The following is a 26093-nucleotide window of genomic DNA, read 5'->3' on the forward strand; positions in this document are numbered from 1 at the left end:
AATTCCACTGTATTAAAAAATAGCTATAAACAAAATCTATGACAAGATAAAATCATTTGATATAATGAAATTTTCATTAGAATATGTATAGAGAAGGTAGTACACATGAAATACCGTAGTAGGTGTTAGAAACAATGGGCTCATTACCTGTCTTCCTCATTTTTGTACAGATTTAGGATTTTCCCTGACAAAAACGTAGTTTCTTTTGTAGTTGGCAGAAATCAAAAGGAGACAGAAAAACTATTTATAACAAAAATTTGTCTGTCCGGATTAATGTGTTTTCAGTTGCACAATGTTGTTCAGCCTTCTTGTGTTGTACATCTATGGACTCAGGGTCGATTCTTCCCTAATGTCATGCAATTTTGAAAATGGAAATGCGGTGCAAAAGCAGATGTCAAATCTGATCGTCTTTGTATGTGTCCTCAACAGTTTCAAGGATGATATTGTTGTTGGTTGGATGAAAAGGCATTTGGTTTTAAACTGTTAATTTCTGTTGAGATATACATCATGTAGTAGTTTGTGAACTGATATTTTAGATTGGTGCCAACTCAATAGAGGTTGGTGCAACTGCAATTGCATTTCCTCCAACTTAATAAATTAACTTTAAAGCTTAAAATCGGAGAGGAAGTTATGAAGAAAACACATGATACTCTACGATCCTGAGACTTACCTCCATTAAAATCCTTTTTCATTTCAGGTAGACATTGTAGTATGACCTCTTTAAAATACACTTTCACCTGGAAACAGTATCTTCAATGCATCAGTGTGCATTTGTGGACTGTTTTGTTTGGCATGTGTTGGGGGGTGGGACAGTGAGGTGCAGGGAACTAAGGCTTGGCAGAAAGAAGAGCCCATAGGTAAGGAACCGTAAAACATGCCCAGTCAATATTCACACAGCCAAACCGAGGACAGGCTATGGTTGTTAAAGAGGTAAACCCCAGCCTGTTGGGACACTCAAATGGGAAAAGCTCAGCAATCAGGGGCATGTTTCTGAACCTGACCATGGAGGGAGAAAGCAGCTAACAGAGAAACTGATAAGACCTAGCAAAAGCCCTACATAATTTGCAGTTGTTTGTGACCTCCATGGTTTAATAGAATCTTAGGTGTGATGGGTTGTTTAAAATCAGTGATTTAAGAGGATATAAAGAAAAAGGAGAAGTTAGGAGGAAAATTGGCTTCAATTTTTTGCAAATATTTCTACAAATTCTAAGGTACCTTACCTACTAATATTTTAAAATATTTTTCTTTAAAATTACAAACTACTGTAGTAGTTTATAACTACTGTATAGTTCTCTGATATGTTCAGCTCTCCAAAAGTAAATCCTCTAAGCAGAATGATGTTCTTCTGGTGAATTTTTGAGCACATTATTTTCTTCCTTTCATCCATTTGCTTTAGTCAATAATTGTTTAATACTTGTCTACTAAATGTCAGTCATATATTATCACTAATTGAAACGATCTTGTTTAGATTTGACAAAGATGGCATTAGCAGGCATGCTGGCATGGAATTTTCCTCCAGAAAAAAAACTAATTATGAAAGTATTAACGGTAAATTGAATTCACTTTTGGCAAATATATATTTTGTCTGAAGAAATAGCTATAGTAATTAGAATTATTTATGGATCAAATAATACTTCTTTTATATAGCAACAAATGAAAATTAGCGTTTTTATGATCATGGTAATATATAAATGAAGAATTATTTTACCAACAAGAGATAAAGCATGAATTACAAATCCAATCTCTTTTGTTTCACCCAAATTATAGAATCTTTGCTTATGATTCTTTGCCAAATTATTCTCATGCAACTTGTCATTTTATAACTCTAACTAGTATTACAGCATTAAACAAGTTGTAATGAACATTTGACAATAATTAAATGAAAGATTGAATGTCTATGTGAGTCAACTAATAAATATACACCTAACTTCGTGTCCACACAGAATTATTCCTAAATATGTGATGGATGGATGACAATGAATATCTAAAAAAAATGACCCAATCTTACTTTTCATTTTTACATAATAATTCATTTACTGAAAGCAGTAGAGACAGTCACAAACCATACTAAGTCAAATGTGAAGTGAGCCATTATTTTTTGAAATTTTTATTTACATATTATTTCCCATTCTGTTAAACATATTTACATGTATTATATGTTTTTTAAATAAATCTTGTTTCTTTAAAGCAAAATTTCTAAACAAAGAAGGAAAATAGCAAACAAAATAAAACAAAACCTAGAACAAAAGGGAAGAAAGATTAGAAATGAAGCTCGCTCATTCTCTCACAAATATTTTGCCGAGGGCCATACTAATATTGATTGATTGGTGCCACTGCAGTTTAGGGAAGGGCATTTTATAGTCAAAAGCTTGAACTTGAGATTGGTTGTTCCAGTCTTTATTCTCACATTAGTCGCTAAGGGACCTTCAGTAAGTCATGTTATTTGGTTCTACGTGTACCAACAGTTTCGAAGGGCTGGTGATACAGGTATCATTTACATAGAATTCCGAGATTTTCAAATTCAGTTGCTCGACAAATGCAAAGTGATATTCTGTGGCCAGTTAACAGTGAGACAAAACAGTTTTTGGAATCTTTAACTTATATTTTAAATTGCTTTGGTCAAGTATTTATTTCAGTAAACTCCATTCTCAGCTATTCCCCTAGTAGCTATTTGTTTCTTAACAAAAATTCTGCTTGTCTAAGGCAGCAGATTTTATGCCCATTTGTGTTTGTGCTCCCTGGCCCCTTTTTTATTTATATATTTTTCCAAAATGATACTTCATAGTAATTTATGTTTTTTTCGTTCTAAGAGCCAGGAAAAGCTCCTGAAACAAAACAGGGGACTATAAAAATTACAGCACAAGGTAAGCAATAAAACACTTTAAAAAGTATTGCTTTAAAAAAAAAAAAATCTATAGCACTTTATTGACAAAAGCCAAAGCTGTTTATTGCAGAATAGCACCATCTGCTGGTATATTGCAAAAAACATATTGTTTCGTGACAATTCACAGTTAAGTATTTATTTAGTAATTGGAGCAAGCATGACCGAGAGTAATGCGTTTCCAGAGGAACTGCTTAAGGACCAAAGAGCTAGTCTTGGCTCCAAGTTTCAGTATTTAAGCTTTATGTATATTTCTAAAAATAAGCCATAGATGTATATAAAGAAATACAAATACAGATACAAAATAATATATACTTTCCTATTATTTTCAGGATACCTTGTAATTTATGTGACATGAAAAAATCAGAATTGCATTAAATCAGTATTACTTCATAAACATCAAAACTGTAAAAATTGGATTTCAGATATGGCTACAAAATAATTATCCCATTTTCATGATCCATCTAAGACAATTAGTTTCATAATTTATGAATATCTTTGGGATATCAAAAGTGATTTCTTCTCAAACCATGAAGAGTAATTTGATGAAAGCATTGAGGAAGGGCATAAATGTGCTCTTATTTTGACATTAGTAATCTGGGAAAACTTTATGGAACACACTTAGAAAATAAAAGATAAAATATTTACTGGAGAATATCTTTATCATCTCTTCTATGCTAGATTATATAATATCAAGCAATAAATGAGATACACATTGGTGATAGTACAATTTTGGGGGGTAGAAGGCTCTCATAGCAGACTCCTTAGCATATCACATGATGTATGACCAGATGTATTACATCTGCACAAATTTTTTCTCTTGTATTTAATCTTGTACCCAACTACATGCAGAATCATCCCCCAAATATTGGTAACATGGGTTTTTTAAATGCGATTTGACTTAACAATGGTGTTGTGAGCAATATAAGTTAGAATAGTTAAAGGCTATGAAACCAGTTTTTAAAAAAAGTTTAAAGCAAGTTTAAAAAAAACTTGTTTTTCTTTAGGAAAGTTCTGATAAGGAATATAGTAAATATTATGAAAGGTAGAAAGGTAGGACAAATATTATTACCTTTGATATTTTATTACATAAAAATGCAGGTTAGGGTGAGTTCCATAAGCAAATGCTTACCAGTTTAAGGAATTATTGCTATTATTGTCTACATGTTCTCCTAAAAAAACACAATCACTTTAGGCTCCTTCTGTTTGACCAAGACTTCTGAGGATCATAGTGTAGATGTGGAACTGTAACTTGAGGTGGGAATGTGTGTTAGTTACTTCAGCCTCATGTTAGAGGTGTCAAGAGGAGGAAAATGAAGAGATATCCAAAAACTTGCTTCATATTTGAGCTTGAGGCTCTGGACTCTTTAAACTACATTTAACCATTCAAGATTTAAACTACAATGGACAAGGCAATTTCTTAACTTAAAAGTATACTAAGTATAAATCCGCTATACATTTTGTGTATTATTAGTTAAAACTACATTAAAAAGAAACAAATGTCCCAAAGTAGAATTAACTTATTTGTAAATTCAGTTACTACAAAAGTAATAGTACATCAACAACAGAAAATAGAAAAAAATAACCTGTAGTAAATTAAAATACGTTTTCTTTCTGTCTTTTATTTTTGATTTTTAGAGTCAATTCTGCTGCTTACACTCTGCAAATTATTTTAATGTTTCTGAGGCTTATTTTTCTGCTCTGGGCTACCTTTTTTTCACAAGGTTATGATGAAGACCCAATAAGAGGATGTACCTGAGAGAGCTTTGGCAATTGTAGCGGAAAGCAAATGTCCACAGCAGTTCTGGCTGTTGTTTCTAAGTGATCCCCAACATTCTATCCCACTGAGGTGGGGTTACTGTATGGGAATGTGCACAATCTCGAATTCAACTAATGTGGCCTAAGACATCTCTGAATGGTCTTGGCTCCTGGATGAACATTACACAGAACCGGGGGTCATAGTGCTTGGATCAATTCTAAGCCTGTTGAACACCTCTGCCAAATATTTCTGGTAATACCCATAAGCAACGACATGGATCCAGACTTATATTCATGGTTCAGAATTAGATAAATATCACCACAGAGAAAACTAGAATTCAAAGATGATTAAAGTATTCTGTACCCTTTTCTCTAAGGAGAATATTTATCTTCCCTTCCTAAAATTGATAATTTTATACATGGTTATTATAAATGTAAATGTAGACTGCAGGCTGATATATAATTCCTCAGTAGCTAAGCATAGATAATGGAATATCTATGGAATAGATATCTATGGAACATCACTTCACTTTTTTGATTAATCTAGTCATAACCTGTATTTTATTATCTTCTACAAGAGACTGTGGTTTCCTCAGATATAACAATTTAAAATCTAAAATGAATTTACATTAAACATATACTTATAAAATTGACTTCTTGTCTATGTAACTAAATATATTTTTCTTTTTCTTTTGCTAATGCTTATTTCTAAGTTTTTAAAAATTCTTATGTGAAATAATATTTTCTGTTTATACTCTTATCACAGATTTGGATGAATTGATTAGTCTGTAGGTGACCACTGAATTTATGAATGCATGGAATACATTCTTATATTCTGGGGAATATTCTGAAAAATGGTCATTTCATATGTCTTAATGCTATTTTCATTATTTCAGCAGCAGCTAAAAAGGATGAAAAGAAGGAAGGTATGTTTTATGCAGAATCCCACTGAGCCTTTTGTGAGAACAATTTACCAATATTCTGAGTTGGGTTTCGACTGTTATCCTGCCTATATTCCCCTCGGATAACTGGACTATTACATGCATGCATTTTGCATGAATGTGCTTTTTCTACTTCACCTCAAACAGAATGGTGAGCTAGTTTTTGAAAGTAATTTTAATCTAGTCTTTCTCAAGATACAAAGAATAAAACATAGCTTCTCAAAATCCTAGAACTCCTACTCTGTTGAGAGTTTTATCAAATTTCAGAACTATGTAAAATACAGACTCATTCTTACTGGCATTCAAATAGAAGTCTTCTAAGCCTTTTGGGTATATAAAATAGTAGTCAAGGTTTATTAAGAAAAATCTATTATAAAATTATTTTTATTGTAGTGTGCTGGACACAATACTGTTTAATAAATGATGAATAAGTAAATGTTTTGTCTCAGGCATCTATTATTTTTTAAATCAAGGTTTGTTTTTTTTTCCTTACAAATAAAACATATTCCTGTTACAGAAAAATTTGAAATTCAGAAAGAGAGGTAATAGAACTTGGCCGAATTTTTAAATTTGTCCCCAATTATCATTAGTAAGTTGGCATATTTTCTTCTAATCTTTCTTCATACACACTCACATGCACACAAAAAGTCATTTTATGTTATGCTTTTATTTTTATTTTGCATTATTTAATTTGTCTTTTTTAGTTAATATTTTCTAGATTGTGGCATAACAAGCAAAACTATCATTTGAATAATTGTGTATTTTTCTATTGTGTGACTATACCACAAATTCGTCAACACTGTCTTACTGTTCATAGGGCAGTGTTTAATATTCCCATTATTGGGAGACACAAAACAATGTCGTGAAAAAAAGCATTTCCCTAAATATGTATTTTTAGGTTAATATTGCATTTTTCACTTTGGATTTCTAGAAATGGAATTACTACATCAAAAATCATGTTCATTTTTATGACTTTCTGGATTCTTTTCTTACTTTGTTTCCAAAAATGTGTTTCTAGCTCATACTTCAATGGAAGTGGGACATCACCTTCACCACACTGTTAGTGGCATTGGTTATCATTTGTACATAAAACAATTTTAATAACCATATAACTGCCTTTGTGAAGAGAGAATGTGTCTGTTGTCATAAACATTTTAGTTTCATTTCTTCATCATGGAAATGAAGTCGTGATACCATTACACCACTATAAGGCATACATAACCATTAACTTACAAATTATTAGTGAATGTCTACTGTTCAAAGTTCCAAACCATATAATTTTAAGCCAGAAAACAATTTAGCTACCTTTTACAGGTGTCACTTTATAGTTTGTTATTATGGTTCTAATTTCAACAATAGAGAATTTTAAAATTGTTAGAGAAACAGTCAAAGAAAGGGCAAAGAAGATATAAAATATCCTAAGCAAAAATTCAAGTTAAGGTGCTTCCATCTTCAAACAAATGAAGTTAAAAACCTCTTGTTTTCATTTTCAGGTTTTAGGAGCAGAAAGTTTCATGGCCTAAATAATATAAAATAATAAATTTATCAGTTCTAGGCATTCAGCCTATCTACTATAAATAAAATAGATGTCTTTTGAGCATTAAGTATACATTACTAGGTAAAAGCTATAAATATAATGATGCATTCATCAGTAACCCATGAGTAAACACTAACCTATTTCTTTTCCATTATCGTATGAATAACTGAATATCTGTATTGAAAGTGTATTGATTTTTCAAAAAGAGTGCAACACAATTCACCTGGACTGACTTAGATTGAACAAAAGAAAAGTTTTCAAGCTAACTTCATGAACTCCTAAGCATCTTTATGGAAATCAAACATATATTTACTCAGTTTCATGTTCTATTAACAGGTTATTAACTTATATAGGCAAAGAAAAATGTCTTTACAAATTATATGTGAATATATTTTCCTTTGTATTTTTCAATGTTTTATATTTTTGTAAAATATTATTAATATACAATAACGAAAATACTTTATAGAGTTTCTCACTCCTGCTTCATTCTAATACTCATTCCCCCAAAAACAGAACAGTTTCTAAGTCTCATATTTTAGAAATATATCATGTAACTTATCAATTTTGTTGAACAATTTTATTTTATTATTCATAGAAGTCTGTTGTGAGCTAATCAGCTGTTGATTTATTATATCTGTTTTATCAATAATTTATCTTTGTGTTTTCAGATTCCAAGAAAACAAAAAAACCTACAGAAGGTACTGAATATATTTCTTTTTTCTTTTTTTCTGCCTTATGTTTAATGAACCCTAAAATAGCATACTTTTTGAATAATTGACATAGAAGAAGGAATTACGTGTGGCATAGAGAAGAAAAAATGATTGAAATCGAGAGAGAGAGAGGGAGAGAGGGAGAGAGAGCCAAATCTATTCTGACAATACTCCTGTGAGAAGTATTTGGCAGCAATAGAAATAAATACTGCATATATTTACCTTTCAAAGTAATTGTTTCCAAAGAAATGTTTACTTGACAAGATATTGAAAAATGTTCAATATCAAACATTTATTTTACTAGAAAGCACATACTCAATTGCATTTGCATACACCAGCATCAAATTAGGAACTGATTTGGTCCTTTTAGTCTTGAATAATTCATTTGGCAAGCATACCTGTACCTTCTGGACTTGTTCACATGTGTTTATGCGTATAGTGTGTTTATGTGTTTTCACATGTTTAAGAAACACATATCAGGTGTAAATAATTTAAAATGGTTAAACAGTATAATCCTGGGTTAATTTGTTGTCATATGTTTGCCAATCAAATTTTGGAAGCACCTACAGTATTGACAATACCTCGGAGCCTCACTGTTAAATTTCACCTCTCTGTGAAATTTAAGGAGAGAAAATTGGGAGGAGGGGTGGGAAAAATTACAGTCTAATCAATATGTAGTTTAGCAAATTTTATTTTTAAAGGCTTTAAGAGCAATGATTTTGTTTATATTTCTTTCAGTAGAACAACCCAAGGGAAAAAGTAAGGAAATGCATGCAGTGTATTTATGTACTTTTTTAAACTACTGTTATTGGCCTGCTGCTGTAAATAGACCTGCAATTTTGAATCCACCTTTCTATGTTTTATGCATGTAAACTCTGTTTATTTACTTATTTTGTCCAAGTGGAAGAATACACAATCTGGGCTTAGAGTGGACTAAGAGGCATAGGAATCATTTTTAGAGCTCTTTCTCAAGCTCATGCAATCATCTAACAAGACTCTTGACAGGCTTGTACACAAAAGTAAAGCTGCATTTCATTGACCCAAACTAATTTAGTCTTCCTAATCTGGTTAGTTCTCAGTCCTTAGAAAAGACTGCCTAGATGTTCTTTTACAGGCTAGTTTTATTACTTTTTTTTCCTATCTTTCTTTTTGTAATCTGTAAATATTTTGACATGTTCACATGATAATGACATTTTGCCCATAACAGAATTTTTCCCCTATAGGCACTATGAGCTCTAATAGCATTGCTATTCAGCCTCATCCACAGTTGCTTTAAGACACTATTAAGGCTGTTCGCTAACAATTCAGTCAAGCGCAATACCTTAAGGTATGTCTTTCACAAATATATGTTCTCCTCTGAGGAAAATAGTATATATTTAACAAATGAAAGCAAAACAAACAAACAAACAAACAAAAGAAACCCAACACCTAACCTTACTCAATTTACTATTAAATATAGCACATTACCAACAATATAGGGATTTTAAGATTCTAATGTTATCAAAAATATGTTTTAAAATGTATACCAATTAAGAAATATACTTATGTATGTTTTGACCCTACAAAAAGTAAAGATACTGAGACATTCAGTGTCATAAAAATGCTTTAAAATGCCCTGTGGAGAGACTCATGACATTATACTACAACTCAGCCAGAGGGAGCAATCCATCTATAGAGAGATATTAGTTCTCTCAGTTCCAGATTTATGTGTGTGCAGAGCTGCTGATGAGTACTGGCACAGCAATACAGAAACCACTCTATAAACACTGCACCGGCAGGAAAATGGAGCACAACTGGAGATTCAAAAAATAGTGTTAAAGTATAGAGAGAGCCTTAAGACTCTTTATTACAGTTTATATTCTTTAAAAGTTCCTGCAGACACTGCAGTCCTTGGCAATCGTCAGGGCACTGATGCACTTAATAAATAAACATGTCTTCTCACACATTCATTCACAACCCAACTGTTTCCCCCTTGAAAAGGTCTGCAGATCATGCCTTGGGCAGCAATAAGGAGAGGAAATAGTTTTCTTCAAAACACCTGTCAATTCTTTTCAGATTCACTTATTTGCTCTGGTTTATCATCTAGGCTTGCCTTTATGATTGCTAGTGTTGTATCTTTGAATTTCCTTGATTTGGATTTTTTTGCCTTCAGGATTGCTTTATTCATTGATACACTCCAAATCTATATTTTATTTTGCTTCTACTTTTCCAATAATCACAACTTAATAATTGTTCATTTTCAGATATTTTTAATCATGGCAAGGGAAACAGGATGAAGAGCACAAGAGATCATCCTGTACATTTTGTAAATTTGTGTGATCTGTACTTTTTTTTCCAAAATAAAAAATAAAAGGATGAGACCTCAAAAATCAACCATAAGCATGATTTTGCTGTCCCTATAGAATTAAAGGGTAAATTAATGTATATTTATTCAGGTAATTCAATAATTACATCCTGAATTATCCTATATAATGAACAAATTAGCACAGGTAATTTTATAAGATTGAAGGGACTTTATTTTAACTTTTAATCTTATGTATAGCTGGTATTCGATTTTGATGCATACCCAAATATGCTTCCAGTACTGTTTTGACTGTGATCACTGATGATTTGTGACTCTCATCATAAATTTCACAGAAATGTTTTGTAATTAGAGCTTCAGTTAAGCAATAAATTAAACAATGCATTTAATTGCTCTTCATTTGCCAGACAACGTTTGATAATGTTCTGACTTTCTTTAATCTTAGCTAAATTGTTGTAGCTTCTTCTTTTTGACCTGCAATACTTGATCAAGTCATTTGTTTTATTTTTTTATTTTACTGCTTAAGTGCTACCTTAAAAGAGGATAAGTTACACATTATGCCATACTTAAATGACTACAAGTCTGACAAACAAAATTGTATACTTGAGAAATTTATGTGATGACCATAGAAGATTCTATGACACTCTGTGTTTTTAAAATGTAGTTGGTAAAATTCTTTCAGCATGAACATATTCTGGTCTTCAAAATCTATTCATTAAATAAAACTTTAAGAAACTTTCCATTATTTTCCATTAAAATATTAGATAAAAATATGTGTATATTAAAGTATTTTTTGAAAATCTTCTTTTAAATTAATTTGAAAAGCTTGTCAAGGTACAATAAATAAGAATAGAAATGCAGATAATAGCACTTCATATAAAATTAGTGCTTGCAATCCTTATAAAATTAGTACTTATTATAATGTAGATGTCAGCTTATTCTTGAGAACAAGATAATGCTTTGTCTCATAAAATATTGACAAATGTAGTTTCCTAAAAGGACACACTATATAAAGAGGACTCCAAAAGGAGCATTTGTCCTAAAGGCAAGGCAAATGTTTCACCCTGAAAACTTCTTTTTCAATTTTAGTGTCTTAAATGTGCCTCACAGAGCCTTTGTCTTAGCTTAACAGCTATTTCTTCAGTGTGAGAAGATTCTTAGAAAAGGCAGTCCACATGAAATGTGTTATCTTCATCTTTCTGAGAATTATTTTAAAATAACTGCAATAAGGTGGGGTGCTGTGGGTCATGCCTATAATCCCAGCACTTTGACAGGCTGAGGTGGGTGGATTTCTTGAGCCTAGAAGTTTGAGACCAGCCTGGGAAACATGGTGAAACTTTGTCTACACACACACACACACACACTACAAATTTGGCTAGACATAGTGGTGTGTGTCTGTAGTCCTAGCTACTTGGGAGGCTGAGGTTGCAGGATTAATTAAGCCCAGGAAGTGGAGGCTGCAGTGAACTAGAATTGTACCACTGCACTACAACAGGGCAACAGAACAAGACCCTGTCTTAAAAAGCCAAGTAATTTTTTTAAAAAGTTGTAATAATTATCTTTTGTACTTACTATTTTGACTCAAATTTATTATCTGTAAAAAATCTGAATTCCTCTAACATTTAGAATATTTTGATGCTGCCCCATAAAGAAACTCACAAGATAAATGGAAGGAAGAATGATTTTAAGTACGCATCTTAATTTTTCTGTGGAAGCTATTATTAGTTGCTGCAATCTGGCATCAGCACATACATGTTTCTTTATGTTAAAACAATTAAGTTTGGATTCATAAAATTTGGAATAATAATAATAATAATAATATATTTCAGAACAGGAAAAGAAAGATAAATATGTGGAACCAGGTACCTGTTTTTAAATTTGTCTATCCTCACAATTTCATAATATTATTTGATTTGCAACTGAATACTAAACTGCAATTGAATAACATAGAATATTGATGTTTTTCTTTCTTTTTTGATATAGCAAAGTCACCAAAGAAGGAACACTCAGGTGAGTAAGACTACTGTGGCTGAACTTCAAATATTGATGTCCAGGGTTTATTAATGCTGTAGCCTCAGACAGATGGTAAGGCAGTACCAGTAAAGGGCAGGGAATGCTTCCATCTCACAGTGTTTTTTCCAAATTCTTGACACGGACATAACAATGCAGTTTTAGGAAAGGAAAGCTACATGTTACACCCATGCTCTCAATGTGTGTTCTGTGAACTAGCAGCATCAGGATTACCTTAGAGGTTATTAGAAATGCAGAATTTCTGGCCCCACTCAACACCTACAGAATCAGTGTCTGCACCTTCACAAGATCCTCAGTGAATTTATCTGTGCAGTGTTTGCGAAGTACTGTTTTACAGTTTAGTGTAAAAGCAAAAGAAAACAAGAACAAAACACTTTCTTTAAATGCATTATACAGTGCTTTGTTTTTAAATTACAGAATAATTACTGCCAGCAAATATTCTCTCCCTATTCATGATCTTACTTAATAACATTTCCTGTGTGCTCAAGGGAGTTGCAGTGAGAGTAAAAGTACATTTTTGCTCTAAATATATTTACCTTCTGATGAGAAAAAACTGAATTGAGAGTCAAACAACCAGACAAATGAACCTATCAACAAAAACTAAAAGTGCAGTTGGTATGGATACCAAATTTTTGTATTGAAGTTTTCTATTTAACCTAGCCAATTAGCCATTTCAAATAATTTCCAGAACCATTTGTATTTACCTCATTTAAAAATATCACCTCTTTATTTTGCCTGGTTAAATTCTACTGAAAGAGCTTCACTGAATTATTAAGTGCTGTGTGTACATGTGTGTATCGGTGGTCATAACCTCATGTAATATCCATCAGTCATTCTTCCCATTTCATTTTATTTAAATGGAAATGGCACCTGCTCAATCTTATTTAAATAACCATGCAAAGATGCTCAATTTTAGTCTCACTCTGCCACAAACCACAGCAAACTACAGGTTTGAGTCCACATTTATTATTCATTTTTCAAGATTATAAAATATCCTGAGACAACCAAAATCTGTTTTAAGTGTCTGTCCAATTACTTCCCAGAGCATCATTTTCTTACTTTTATAATATTTCATGTGATGCTAAAATCATGTTATGTTTTCCTTTTTCTTCCTTAAATAGTCAGAAATTAGAAGAAACAGATTGTTTTTTCTCTTTATTTCCAGAGCACCTATTGTAATGCCAGGACACAGTGGGCACTTAGTAATAGCTTATTGGGTGAAGGAAGAAACACCAAATAGAATAATTACATTTTTATATATTTTAAAAACAGAAGACTTTAAAATAATTTACAAAGTTCAATAATTGCACACTTCAGCATTTCACATTTTCACAGTATTTGACCTTTGGAAGAAATGTTTTGTCTACTTTACAGAAAACACTCTGTTGGTTCAGAGTTGCATTTCCTGAAGCATAACACGTCTTCTCGCTTATACATGTAAGAAGAAACCTAAGATAGAGAATGCATTACAGAAAGATGGAGACACCTACAGAATGACTATTAGTGTAGTCAGTTTTAAAAGTTCTAATAGTAAAATATTACTGTCCAATATTGAACCTGAAGAAATACAGTAAATTGCTTGAAATCGTTATCTATTTATTTCGGTGTGTGATTACAATACAGCAACCTAGCAGTGATTAGCTGTAGTTCAAAAATTAAAACCACTGATTTGAATAATTTACCAATTCATTCTTTGCATACAATTTTATAGATATTGAGGAAAATGTGTTGGCCTGTATGTAAAAAAATCAGATCCTTGGATAATTAAAAACAGAGAGTAAGATGAATGAGTCATTAATGAACATTCTGTGTTTGGAGAATTGTATGAATAACAAACCATAAAATTCTATGGAACAGTATTGTATTTTCTCTTTCTCAGATCTTATTTTTCTTTAGCTTCCAATATTATACACACAATCTTTAAACAATTAATCTTAAAATTATTTTGGAAAGATATAAGTAGACTTGTAATTACTGTTAACCTTATTATTTCTTGTCATTAACAGTTCCAAGTGAAAAACAAGTAAAAGCAAGTATGTTGAACAAAACTTTTAAAGAAGAGCATATTTTAGCAGCTTACTCATTTGAGTTTTCTAGTATAGCCTATGCTAATGCTCATTTTGAGGATGGCTTACCAGCTTCTTGGTATAATTATTTGTTGTGTTGAAGTAATATGCAAAATTACTTATCCTTGTCTTTTCTGCGAATTCATTCTTATTAAAATTCATCTATAGAGCTTTCATTTAATTTGTCCATGTTGTAACTCCTTTGTGAGGTGCTTATATTTTTATTTCTCATTTTGCAGAATAAGTGAACTCTTTAATTTCTTAAACACATCAGACTGAGTTATCCTAATGATAAATAACTTGATCAAACCAGTAGGCAACTAATTAGTCTACCATGAATATTCTGTCTCTAATTAAATGTAGCCTCTCAACATTGTATTACCCATTGCTCTTGTAATGTCACAATTCCCTCTTAGGCTTTCTATTCTCAGAGTATGAAGTATTATCTGATAACCATCACATATCATGGCATTTGCAGCAATGGTAGCTTTGATAATATGCTTAGGGAAAAACGCTGAGAAATTTTTGATATTTCTTAATTTGATGAAACATCTGACTGATTGCCATTAATAAAAGTTATTTTAAGCATAATGGAAAGTATTTTGTTTTAGGAAGAAATCCATAAGCTTCATATCTATGATTTAGGTCAATCGTCAGTTCTATGCATGACATCAATGTGCTTATATATTTTTTAAGGTATTAGAGGTAAATACATATTGGTGATGTTACTAATACATAAAAAATGCATGTTTTATTTAGTGATGAGTTTTTGAGACAGATTATATCAGTGGATAAATCAGATAATAATTGGAAGATATATTGAGTAGCTTGGTAGGAATGTCTTTTTTAAAAAAAATTACAGTTGGAATTATGCACATAAAGTCCCATCGAATTTACTCACATTGAGAACTTCACAAGAGTTTTAATATGAATCTAAAATTACATTTATATTTCCATGAAAAATTTTAGTTGAATGTAAAGCTGATTGAAATTCTATATTATGGAGTCTTTATTATGCTGATACTTCGTCTGTGGAAATGCATAATCAAGAAAATATATAAAACAAATCTGATAATTTTGCAGCACTGGAAGGGAATTTTAGATTGAAGATTGCTCTGAACATGAACATTTTCTTCCTAGAAAAATGTGACATATAGATAAAAATATTCATTTGCAATAAAAAAGTCTGTAAGTTCTGCTATCTATGAAACACAGTATCCAATCAGATTTTGAAAAGATCAGCATATTTTGCAGGAAATTAGCACATTAGGTTGCCAAATCATCTTAAACCCAATATAAGTTTCAAAAGAGTTAATATTCTACTCCCTATAAGTTTGAGAGATTTGCACTTAACATGGACATTATCTTTCAACACAAAAATTAATTAGACATAATACACAAACTGCTTAAACTATCTGATAACAAGATGACCAGCCACTTCCCTAGCTAAAAATGTATTTTGGTATTGAAATTATACAGCAGAAGAATTTTTACTCAGCTGCTATATAGAGCAGACTACTTATAAAGTTAATGCCTAGAGTGAAAATTACATATCATTACAGATACTCTTGAAAACCCTTTAAATCATCCATATAGTATGGTACACATAGTTTTCTTAACATGACCTGCACATTTGGGATATGATTTTATAGTATGTTAAATTGTGAGAACAAATGAGAATGGTAAAGATAGATGAATTAGCATAAAGTACGTATCAATGTGATGCAATTACATAGTATTGAATTTAAAGGGATAGATGAGATTGACAGGGGTAAAGCCAGGCCAAGGAAAAAGTAAAAGGGGATTTGTCATTAACACTGGATTAAAGAACATAACTGGAAGGTGAATTGAGTTATTGGTATGGGATGTTGACTCTAGGTTCTGAGCAAACACGTGAAAATACGAGAAATACTGGAGGACTTGGACAAGCTTGCCCACCAGGTCCCTCCCACAACGTGTGGAAATTCAAAATGAGACTTGGGTGCTGCCATAGCCAAACCATATCATAGAGTCTCATAGTAACATGAGCTTCAAGAAAATGCAAATCGTTCAGATTACTGGTGCAATGCTAAGGAAGAGCCCTTCATGCTTCTCCATTGAAGTTATGTGTCAGGGTGTGGTGTGGATGAAGAAACAGTACCTTGGACTAGGCAGGGATGCCAAATCTAGACTGACAATTTCTGCAAGTCAGCAAAGACTCACGGTGTAAGCAAAAATATCTCAACACATCCAACTCCCCTCCCTGCATTCCCTTCATGAGCCTCTCCACACGTGGAATAGCAACACAGAGGTTAACAATATAATTAGCCATTTCTAAGCAGGAAGAGGATCCAACAAGTAGATGTTCAGATTTTAGAGCACTTCATGCCTTTAACACTATATATATGGTGAATCTTCAAGAAAGAATGTAGGAGACATTGTTTACCAAATATAGGTGACCACATCACTCCTTTCTTTTTCATTGACCTCATCAAGGATCACTATTTTTCAGGATGTTGGGTAGCATCATCCCAGGTCACTTTAATCCATCTCAAGAACCTTGGGGCTGGGATCATGTTATTCCACATGCATGATCAGCCAGCCAGTGGTGAGTTTCATTTTTTAGTAAAATAACCACCAAAGACCAGGATAAATCCAAAGTATAGTCAATTTTAACTTTGATCTAATAATCAAGCATTTTTCACCCCTTGATTTTAGCATTGCACAGTTTAGCCACCAACTCTATGTTTACCTCCTTAACCACATTTCAGTGTCTAAATGTGTGAGTCAGATATCTAACATCTAATCAACTAATATATGTCAGGATCATTTAGGAGACACCTATATGTAGAATCTAAAAGTAAAGATTCCTCAACCTAGAAATAGAAATTTCATTTGACCCAGCAATCCCATTACTGAGTATATATCCAAAGGATTATAAATTATTCTATTATAAAGTCACATGCACAGGTATGTTCATTGTGGCACTGTTTATAATAGCAAAGACTTGGAACCAACCCAAATGCCCATCAATGATAGACTGGACAAGGAAAATGTGGCACATATGCACCATGGAACACTATGTAGTCATAAAAAATGATGAGTTCATGTCCTTTGTAGGTACATGGATGAATCTGGAAACCATTGTTCTCAGTAAACTGACACAAGAACAGGAAAACAAACATCGCATGTTCTCACTCATAGGCAGGTATTGAACAATGAGAACACATGGAAACAGGGAGGGGAGCATCACACACTGGCATCTGTAGGTGGGGAATAGGGGAGAGACAGAGGTGGGTAAAGAGGTTGGAGAGGGAAAACATGGGGAGAAATGCCAGATATAGGTGACAAGGGGGATGGAGGCAGCAAACCACATTGCCATGTATGTACCTATGAAACAATCCTGCATGTTTTGCACGTGCACCCCGGAACCTAAAGTGCAATTAAATATATGTATATAAACAAACAAACAAAAAAGACTTCAACAAGTAAGGCCATGGATTGTTATCTGATTGATGTGTGTCAGACTCTCAACTCTGACACTTATTTAGTGTTTAATCTTGAGCATTACCTTCCAAAACTCTGTTTCTTCATCCATAAAATGACAATAAGAGGAGTACTTGTATTTTTAAGGTTATTCTGTGGATTAAGTGAGATAATACATGTAATGTACTTAACTTCTGCCTCATTATAAATTCTCAGTGTTAACCATAATTTTTTGTTTGCTATTATGATAGCTGTTGTTATTGTATAAGTTATTTTATTTAAAGTTTTCATGATTTATTTATTTAAAAATACTTCAAAGTTAGATGTGAACTACATAGATTTTCAGCTTTAAGGATACCCAAAATGAGACATGTTGAACATAATTGGTAAGCAATATGTTAGAAATAAAATATTCCATTTTAATGTTATATATATATATATATATATATATATATATATATATATATATATAAAAGTAAAGTCCTATTGAATTACTTAGTTATGTGTGTTAGAAGAATATTTGGAGACAATTGACCTTAACAAAATTGCATGGTTTTTTGGACTCAGTTTAATTAGTCTAGCATGGAAGTGGTAAAAGTCTATGTGAAGATCTATGGGCCTGAACCTGCATGCTTGATATAAAGTGTGTTGTCTCTAGACTACACACTGCATGCCAAATAATCTTGGTTGATCTATGATCTTAGTCAGTTATAACAGTCTTGGTTTACTATATTTTCCCAGAATAATTATTACTAGCACCTCTTTTCACTTGCTCAGTTTTATTTAATAAATTATATAATGACAGTATCACAGCTGGCGCTGTCAGAATATATTCAAAACAGTACTCATACAGCACTAGAGTGATGATTTTAATAGGTTTAAGTACTGGGAAAGGTAAGATGTGAGAGACTTGGGCTGCCTTAGATGGTAGGGTAAGGCATGCTTCTCATTTACGACTATGTGTCATGCTGAGGTTCGTGTTCTGAGTCCCAGACCCAAGTTGAAAATCATCATGGTTCAGAGTTCAAGAATGTTCACTGAAGTTGACTCTCAGAGATCCAAGCTAGACAAATGAATATTGACAAAAGTAAAATCTAAGTTCAATTAAGATATAAAGAAGTAGGGGAGAAAGGGACAGGATTTCAAATAGGAAACCAGAAATAAATTTTAGTGAAATAATGAACACAGCAACATGGCACTATAAAGCATGGCTATTGAGACCAGGACTATGTATATTAAGTGTTAATAATAGAGCAGTCCCCAGATAGTGTATTATAAATGATAGAATGGTATTGGTGTAGATATAAACAAAGTTTCCAATAGGACAGAAAAAAAAGACCTAAAATATATCACGCTTGAGCAAAAATCTGACACACAAAAAAGCAGCCATTTTGAAAATGAATAATTATTTTAAGTGTTGTGATATATCTAGTATTCAATACAAAAAACATAATTTATTCTTGTTTTATACAATTCTAAAATATAGATGCCAAATGGTTCAAAAACTTAAAGAGCAAAGGCAAAACCTGGCATTATAGTTTTTTTTTTTTTAGCCACAGGAAAACATATAGTTTCTTGAAATGCAGAAAGATTTGAAAAACTAGATGTTCCAAATTCTAGTCATAAATTTAAAAGCTGACATGTTTTATTGTATTAAAATTAGAAATGTCAATTTATTAATAAATGCCATAAAAAGGATAATAGACAAGCCACAAACTTGTAAAAGATACTTGTAACATATTTAAGTAGCAAGAGATTAATAGCAAAAAATAGATGCTCAACTCTAAAAATTAAAAAAAGACAAAGACCTTGATAGACAATGGGCAGAAAAAAATGAGCACTAGATATAAGAAAGCATTAAAACAAAGAAAAATGCAAATGTTCTATAAACATATCAAAAGATGTTCAACCTCTAAGTAATAATGGAATTGTACTTAAAAGTACAAGAGAGCATTTACATAAGACTAATTTTCAAAATGAGAGAATAGGCTCATTCTGGTGATGGCAGTGATATGAAGTAAAAGAAACTCATACATACACTGCTGATGTGAATGCAGAATTTGGTGAGAAAAGTATGTCATTTTTCTAGGGTACATGCCTAGCAATGTTACTTCTATGAAAATTATTGCACATGTGCACAAGGAGACAGAGACACATGTACAGGAATGTTCATAGCAAAATTATTTAGAAAACACAAAACTGGATGTGCCCATTGGCAGGATAATAAAACTATAGTTTGTAGAATATACATTGGAATGCTAGACAGCAGTTAAGTTAATCAACTATAGCACTCATAGCAACATAGTTATATCTCAGAAAATAATATAATTTAAATTATACGGTTCAATTTATATATTATCTCACTAAATATTATAACTTAATGCAATTTATATAAAATTATCTTACCTTTATTTTGAGGCAAATACATGTAATAAAACTTCATAGAGAAAAGTAAGGAAATAATTATTACAAAGTGCAGGCCAACTGTAACTTTGAGATAGAGAGAGAAGCATGCAATGCTAGTAAGACAAGTAAGAGGTTTCAAAGGCCTTGGTAATATTCTGTTTCTTAGGTTTGCAAGAGGTTACAAAGGTGAACATTCTTTATTGCTATTCATTAGAATGTGCAAAAATGTTATGTGCCTTGTATTTATGTGATATCTTTTTCAGTAAAACGGGGTCTAAAAAATAGTGAGAGGATAGAAGTGACAGTGAGTGCAGCAGCTCTCTGGGAGCTACACGGAATGCAAAGTGATGAGGCAGCTGAAAATTTCATATAGAATTGAAGGATGTGGTTGTCTGTGGTTCTAAAGAGTGACATGCTTCTGAGACATTGTGAAAGCATCAGTGAAGGAGAAAACTGATTAGGTAGCTGACAGAAGCAATACTGGCAAGAACAAAGGCCCTGACTGGGCAAAAGGAGATGGAGTCCAGAAAATATGGAAGGATCAGTACCAAAGACAGGTGGGAACTGATAACCTTTTTAGAACTGGAAAGAAAAATGTAGGCATATGTACTGCTGAGGTGGTAGAAAAGTGAGGTAGTCTAGTCTGCCTGTATTTTCTCTATGAATTTCTCAACAGCAGCTTACTTCTATGTTGTAGGATGTTTAAGGAGGGAAGAGAATATTTGAAACACTTGTTAAGAGTATGAGAAATCAACTTTATTGGGTCTGTGGTAGTATTGCTGGCCAGTGCTGAGTGACCTCATAAATGTGATTTGAAGTGAGGTCTGCTGCAGGGTGTGGGTCTTCTTTCAGCTTGGAAGACTGCTCAGGCGGTAGGCATAAAGTATTTGGTGTTCTGGCAGACACTGTGGGTTGATTTTTGCCTCCCACCAAAAGATATGCTGAAGCCCTAGCCTGGCAGCTGTGAATGTGACCTGATTTTGAAATAGGGTCTTCAAAGATGTAATCAAGTTAAGATGAGGCCATACTGGATTAGGTGGGCCCTCAGTCTGATGACTGGTATCCTTATAAGAAGAGGAAACTTGGGACACGCAGACACATACAGAAGACTGCCTCATGAACATAAAACCAGAAACTGCAGCGATGCAGCTTCAAGCCAAGGAATGCCAAGGGTTCCTGGCAATTAGCACACTCTGGGAGGAGGCAAGGAAGGATTCTTCCCAAGAGCCTTTAGAAGGAGCTCTCCAGGGTCCTGCCAACGCCTTAATTTTGGACTTCTAGCCTCCGAAACTTTGGAAAAATACATTTCTTTTGTTTTTATCTGCCCAACAGTTTTAAGGCAGTCCTAGGAAATTAATACAGCAAATTACCACAACAACAGAAAATGTGTGAACCATTCAACTATGGCTCATTTACGCATAAGCTTGGTAAGAAGTAAAGTGAGGGTATGAGGAAAATCTTGAAAAATGAGAAAGTGGCAAGATCAAAGGATTGGAAGTATTAATGGAGTCAGATACTGTTTAACAGGCATTCTTGTATAATTGAGCTCTTAAGAGACAAAATGATGCCAAAGAATAGAATTTTTAAAATGAATGTTGCGGCAGTAAAGGAAAATTCTGAGGGTACCAATATAGTTGAAAATTACCAGAGAAGTTGGGTTTCTAGTTTTCTGAACTGGGTTTCAAAGATCATGTAGTTGTATAAATTATGTATATTAGTGACTCCCAACCCTGGCAAAATGTTACAGTATCATGGAAATCAAAAATATATCAATACTCCAGGCTCGCCCCAAACTCATTAACTTAGAATCTCAAAGTTCTATTGCCCACCTCAGATATCTGAATATCATAGACTTAGAAACAATTCCCAGCTTATTCTAAGGTGCGGACAGGGTTAATAATGGTTCTTAATATTCATAGTAGTAGAGAGAATGATAACGATGTGTGAAAATAATCAATGAATGGCAGGATAGGCCACAAGACTGGTTGATGACAATAATGAAGAAGAGTGGAGACTGGTGCAACCTGATAGCATGTACTTCAAAAGAACTGAGGTTTGGAGGAAGCAAGGAGATAATCTAGGAAGAGTAATAAGAAACCAAGAGGATATAAATACAATCACTTCTAGACCCCTTGGTATGTGGAGGATGGAAAAACAAACATTCTCCATTTTAGAAGACTACCTGTAGGAGGGGATACAGTGCCCTTAGTGAGCTAGGATTTGGTTAAAGGAAGAAAGTAAAATGAACATTCTTAGAAGAGGCTGAAGATACAGGGGTGTGTGGTGCTGATGGACAGAGGACACAGAGGAAGGGTTTTGGAAGCAGGTCAGCTTCTAAGAGAAACACAGAGCCACATGGACTCTGTTTTCTACTATAAGACTGAAACTCATGTTAGTAACCAAGGTAAGTAAAGTGGGGATTCATAGCAGGATTAGTCTTGACTGATTCATAGGGGAAGTTTGGTAGTCAGTTTCCAAAGTGTGGTCCAAATCAGGAGTATAAGCATCCCCTGGGAACTGGTTAGAAATGCAAGTTCTCAGAACGTGCCTCCAACTTACTGAATCAGACCTTTTGCACTCAGCATCTGTTTCAGTAGCCCTCCAGGGTGGACCTGATACATGCTTAAGTTTAAGAACCATTGATCTAAAAAGTCTTTACCTGAAAGGTATAAACAGCCAGGTCTGTTCACTCTTGAAGCTCATGGTCTTGAGATAACTCGAAGAAGATGTTATTTATGCCACTTCTTGCCTGAGTTTAAATTGTGACTCTTGGGGCATTTATCATTGTGAAATTAAAACCTGAAAGTGATGTGAAGCTCTCCTTCTGATGTATGATGTCTCCCAAAAGCCAGGATTTTGTGGCATAGAGAGGATGAGGGGTGTAAAGGTTGGCCTTGTTTGGTTTGGTTGTTCCCAGAGCCTCAGTGCTGAACATATATAGGTGAAGGGGGACATACATATAAATACCGATAAGAATAAAAATAAGAATATATATGACCAAGGGAAATAACAGCAACTAATCAAAAGTTATACAATGAGTAAATAAAGCTTTGTGAAAATTCAGGAGCTTATTATTAGTAGTAGTAGTATTTTATTTTCCTGTGGACTAGAGAAAGTTTTGACTTTAACTAGATCTAATTTGTGGTCCAGCATTTTTCCCTAGCACCAACTTTTCAGATCATGGCTTCACAGGAGCTCTCATATCTTCCACTCTAGGTGTTTTGAAAAACCAAAAGGCCATTTTTTTTGTCTTTTTATTCTCTTTCTCTCTCTTGAAGAAATATTCAAATGAAATTTTCTATAATATTATGCCTAATCTTTTATAATGTAAATCTAATTCAATGAGGTCAAATACTGTTTGCCTGCATTCAGTATTAAGGGTTAAGCAACTATTAACAGCCTCAGCTATGATTAAAAGCAAAACAAACAAACAAGCCCTCTTAAATGCTCTTCCCTATAATTCATATATACACTTAAAATGTGTAGACTATGGCCAGACATGGTGGTTTACGCTTTTAATCCGAGCACTTTGGGATGCCGAGGTGGGCGGATCACCTGAGGTTAGAAGTTTGAGACCAGCCTAGCCAACATGGTGAAACCCCATCTCTACTAAAAATACAAAAATTAGCCAGCCATGGTGGCAGACCCTTGTAATCTCAACTACTCAGGAGTCTGGCGCAGGAGAATTGTTTGAACTTAAGAGGCAGAGGTTGCAGTGAGCTGAGATTGTGTCACTGCACTCCAACCTTGGCAGTAAGAGTGAATCTCTGCCTCCAAAAAAGAAAAAAAAAGTTATAGATTAATAAATTAGTATCCCATTGTATTGAATGTGGCCTTAATTTTAAGTACCATTGATCTAAAGTCTATGGAATAGATCACCTTCTTTTATGGTCACTACCTACATTTTTAAGATAATACAGTTGCACCTTGGAAGATAATTATTTTTATTTAAGGAAGTTTATTAATTTAAAAAAATATATATAAGCACTTTTTTTGGCTTTCTCTGCAGCTTGTTTTGCTCTCATGTGTAACATACACTTTATCTTTAGTTTTATGCTCAATAGTATAAGATATGAGTTTGACATCACTAATATCCACTTCTCATTCCTTTAATATCTGAACTTGCAGAAACTGAACGAGCCAAAGAGGAGGTTGGTGCTGTTTCAAGTAAAAAAGGTAAATGCAGATTAGAGATAAAGATTTCATTACTAACTTATTTCTGCTAATGTTTCTAACTTAATGTATTGCTTTGTGCTTATAGAAGCACTCTATTTATTGACTTTACTAGTTCATTGATAAATAAACCTATTTTGCACAAGATTTTATCTTTAGTATTCTAACGCCAATAGATTTATTCCTTTAGAACCATACATTGAAGATAGTTATGCTAGTCAAGTTGCAAGCTAATTTTGAAAAATTATAGAAATGTAACTGTTTAAACTCCATAAGATACTCATCATCTGGTGAGCATTCAAGTGCAATATACTGCCTCAGGAGATTAGGAATCAAACAAATGAAATTTTAACTAAAAGTATCCAAATGAACAAGATTCAGTTTGTTCAAGAATGGTATAAAATTAGGAAATGTATTTTAGGAAATGTATTATATGAAATGTTGACTTGGAGACATTTTGCTTTAAGAACTATATTGGGAAGTCAGAAATGAAATCAATAATGTAACCGGTGTCTTTGGATATATTTCAAGAGACAATGTCGTAAGGCTATCCTCAACATACACATATGCATAGACACACACAAACCTACACACATACCCTTACACACATACTCCACTAAAAACCACGTAAAATGTTCTCCCAAAAGACTATTTTATTGCACATGCTTTAAAGGAAAGCATATGAAAGGATTGTAGGGAGATATAAAATATATATGACACATATTCACAAACTCGATCCCAATGTATACATATTAATGTAAATGAATATGGGAATTTAACTTAATATCTAATAGAAATTTGTGTTTATTGATGAATACAATATAAATTAATGTTATTATATAAATTAATTTATCAATTATTTTATGTATACATATATCTCTAAGGGAAAATAAAAATTAGATAATGGATTCTTACAGAAAAATATTTTAAGATAGTAATTAGAGGCAACTAAGCTATTGAAATTAATAGATGCTCTCTTTCAAATACAGCTCTATTATTCTGAATTTACAGTACATAAGAATAAAATCTGTTTCCTAGTAATTTCTTTTTTAAAATAATCTAATATTTGTGATGTCATTTTTCAGTTGAGTGACCATGATACAACTTTCATTGACATCATTTGTACTATGAATGGTAGAGTAATTTATCAGAAGTTCTTATTAATGTGGTGTCACATTCTGGATTACATTGCTCATTGGTATTAAGTGAAATGTGGGTTAAACTTGTTTGCTTCAAAGTTTTCGTAACAAGAAAAGACTGAGTCTTTATAATATAGAGTCAGAGAAAATCACTATCCTAGACACAGACACCTAGTTCATGGGTTCAGTAAGTGGACTTAAGGCCAAGGCACTGATTTATGTAGAAAGAACAAAAGTGGGGTAAAGTTATGTTAAAAAATTAGGCAAGGCTTAAAACAAGATGTCCAATCAGCAGAAGATTTGCACCTCTCTCTCTCTGTCTCTCTGTCTCTCTACCATTTTATATTCTTCCCATGGTAGCCAGCCTTCTAGAATCCTAACACTGCCTTGCCTCTGGCCTTCCACAAAGACTAAGCTCCTGTCCCTTCCATGCCACTGAAGCTCCACCCAATGCTGATGACATCATCATTGCTAAGCCAATAGAATCATTCCATCCTCACGTTACTAGATTTCTCAGTTGTATTTGTCACTTTGTCTCTACTCCAAACTTCTCTGTTGTTGGGCTACCATGGCAATATAGTCTCCTGGTTCACTCTATATGGCTGGCCTTTATTTCTGACCTTTTTTTTTTCATCTTTTGCCTCTTAATTGTTAGTGTTCCTCATAATTCATCATTAATTGTCT

At 33.1% G+C, this 26093-nt stretch overlaps 1 protein-coding gene across 31 annotated transcripts in view; it reads left to right on the forward strand.

The window, feature by feature from the left end:
• The window catches only part of TRDN (triadin), a 370662-nt gene that overhangs the window by 218474 nt on the left and 126095 nt on the right, over positions 1-26093 (forward strand). For 10 of the 31 annotated variants that reach the window (XR_012517192.1, XM_074397528.1, XM_074397527.1 and 7 more), the window contains exons 13-20: positions 2811-2864; positions 5536-5565; positions 7786-7815; positions 8566-8586; positions 11959-11991; positions 12113-12139; positions 14167-14193; positions 24226-24273. Coding sequence is in view for 30 of the 31 variants with exons in the window: in XM_074397528.1 (XP_074253629.1) it covers positions 2811-2864; positions 5536-5565; positions 7786-7815; positions 8566-8586; positions 11959-11991; positions 12113-12139; positions 14167-14193; positions 24226-24273 (270 nt within the window). In the remaining variant the exon portion in view is untranslated. The remainder of the gene's footprint in view (positions 1-2810; positions 2865-5535; positions 5566-7785; positions 7816-8565; positions 8587-11958; positions 11992-12112; positions 12140-14166; positions 14194-24225; positions 24274-26093) is intronic. The other 21 variants (XM_074397524.1, XM_074397525.1, XM_074397521.1 and 18 more) reach the window with 21 other exon arrangements.

The sequence above is a fragment of the Saimiri boliviensis genome, chromosome 4 (genome assembly GCF_048565385.1).
Source record: "Saimiri boliviensis isolate mSaiBol1 chromosome 4, mSaiBol1.pri, whole genome shotgun sequence".
In the NCBI taxonomy this organism is placed as follows: Eukaryota; Metazoa; Chordata; class Mammalia; order Primates; family Cebidae; genus Saimiri; species Saimiri boliviensis.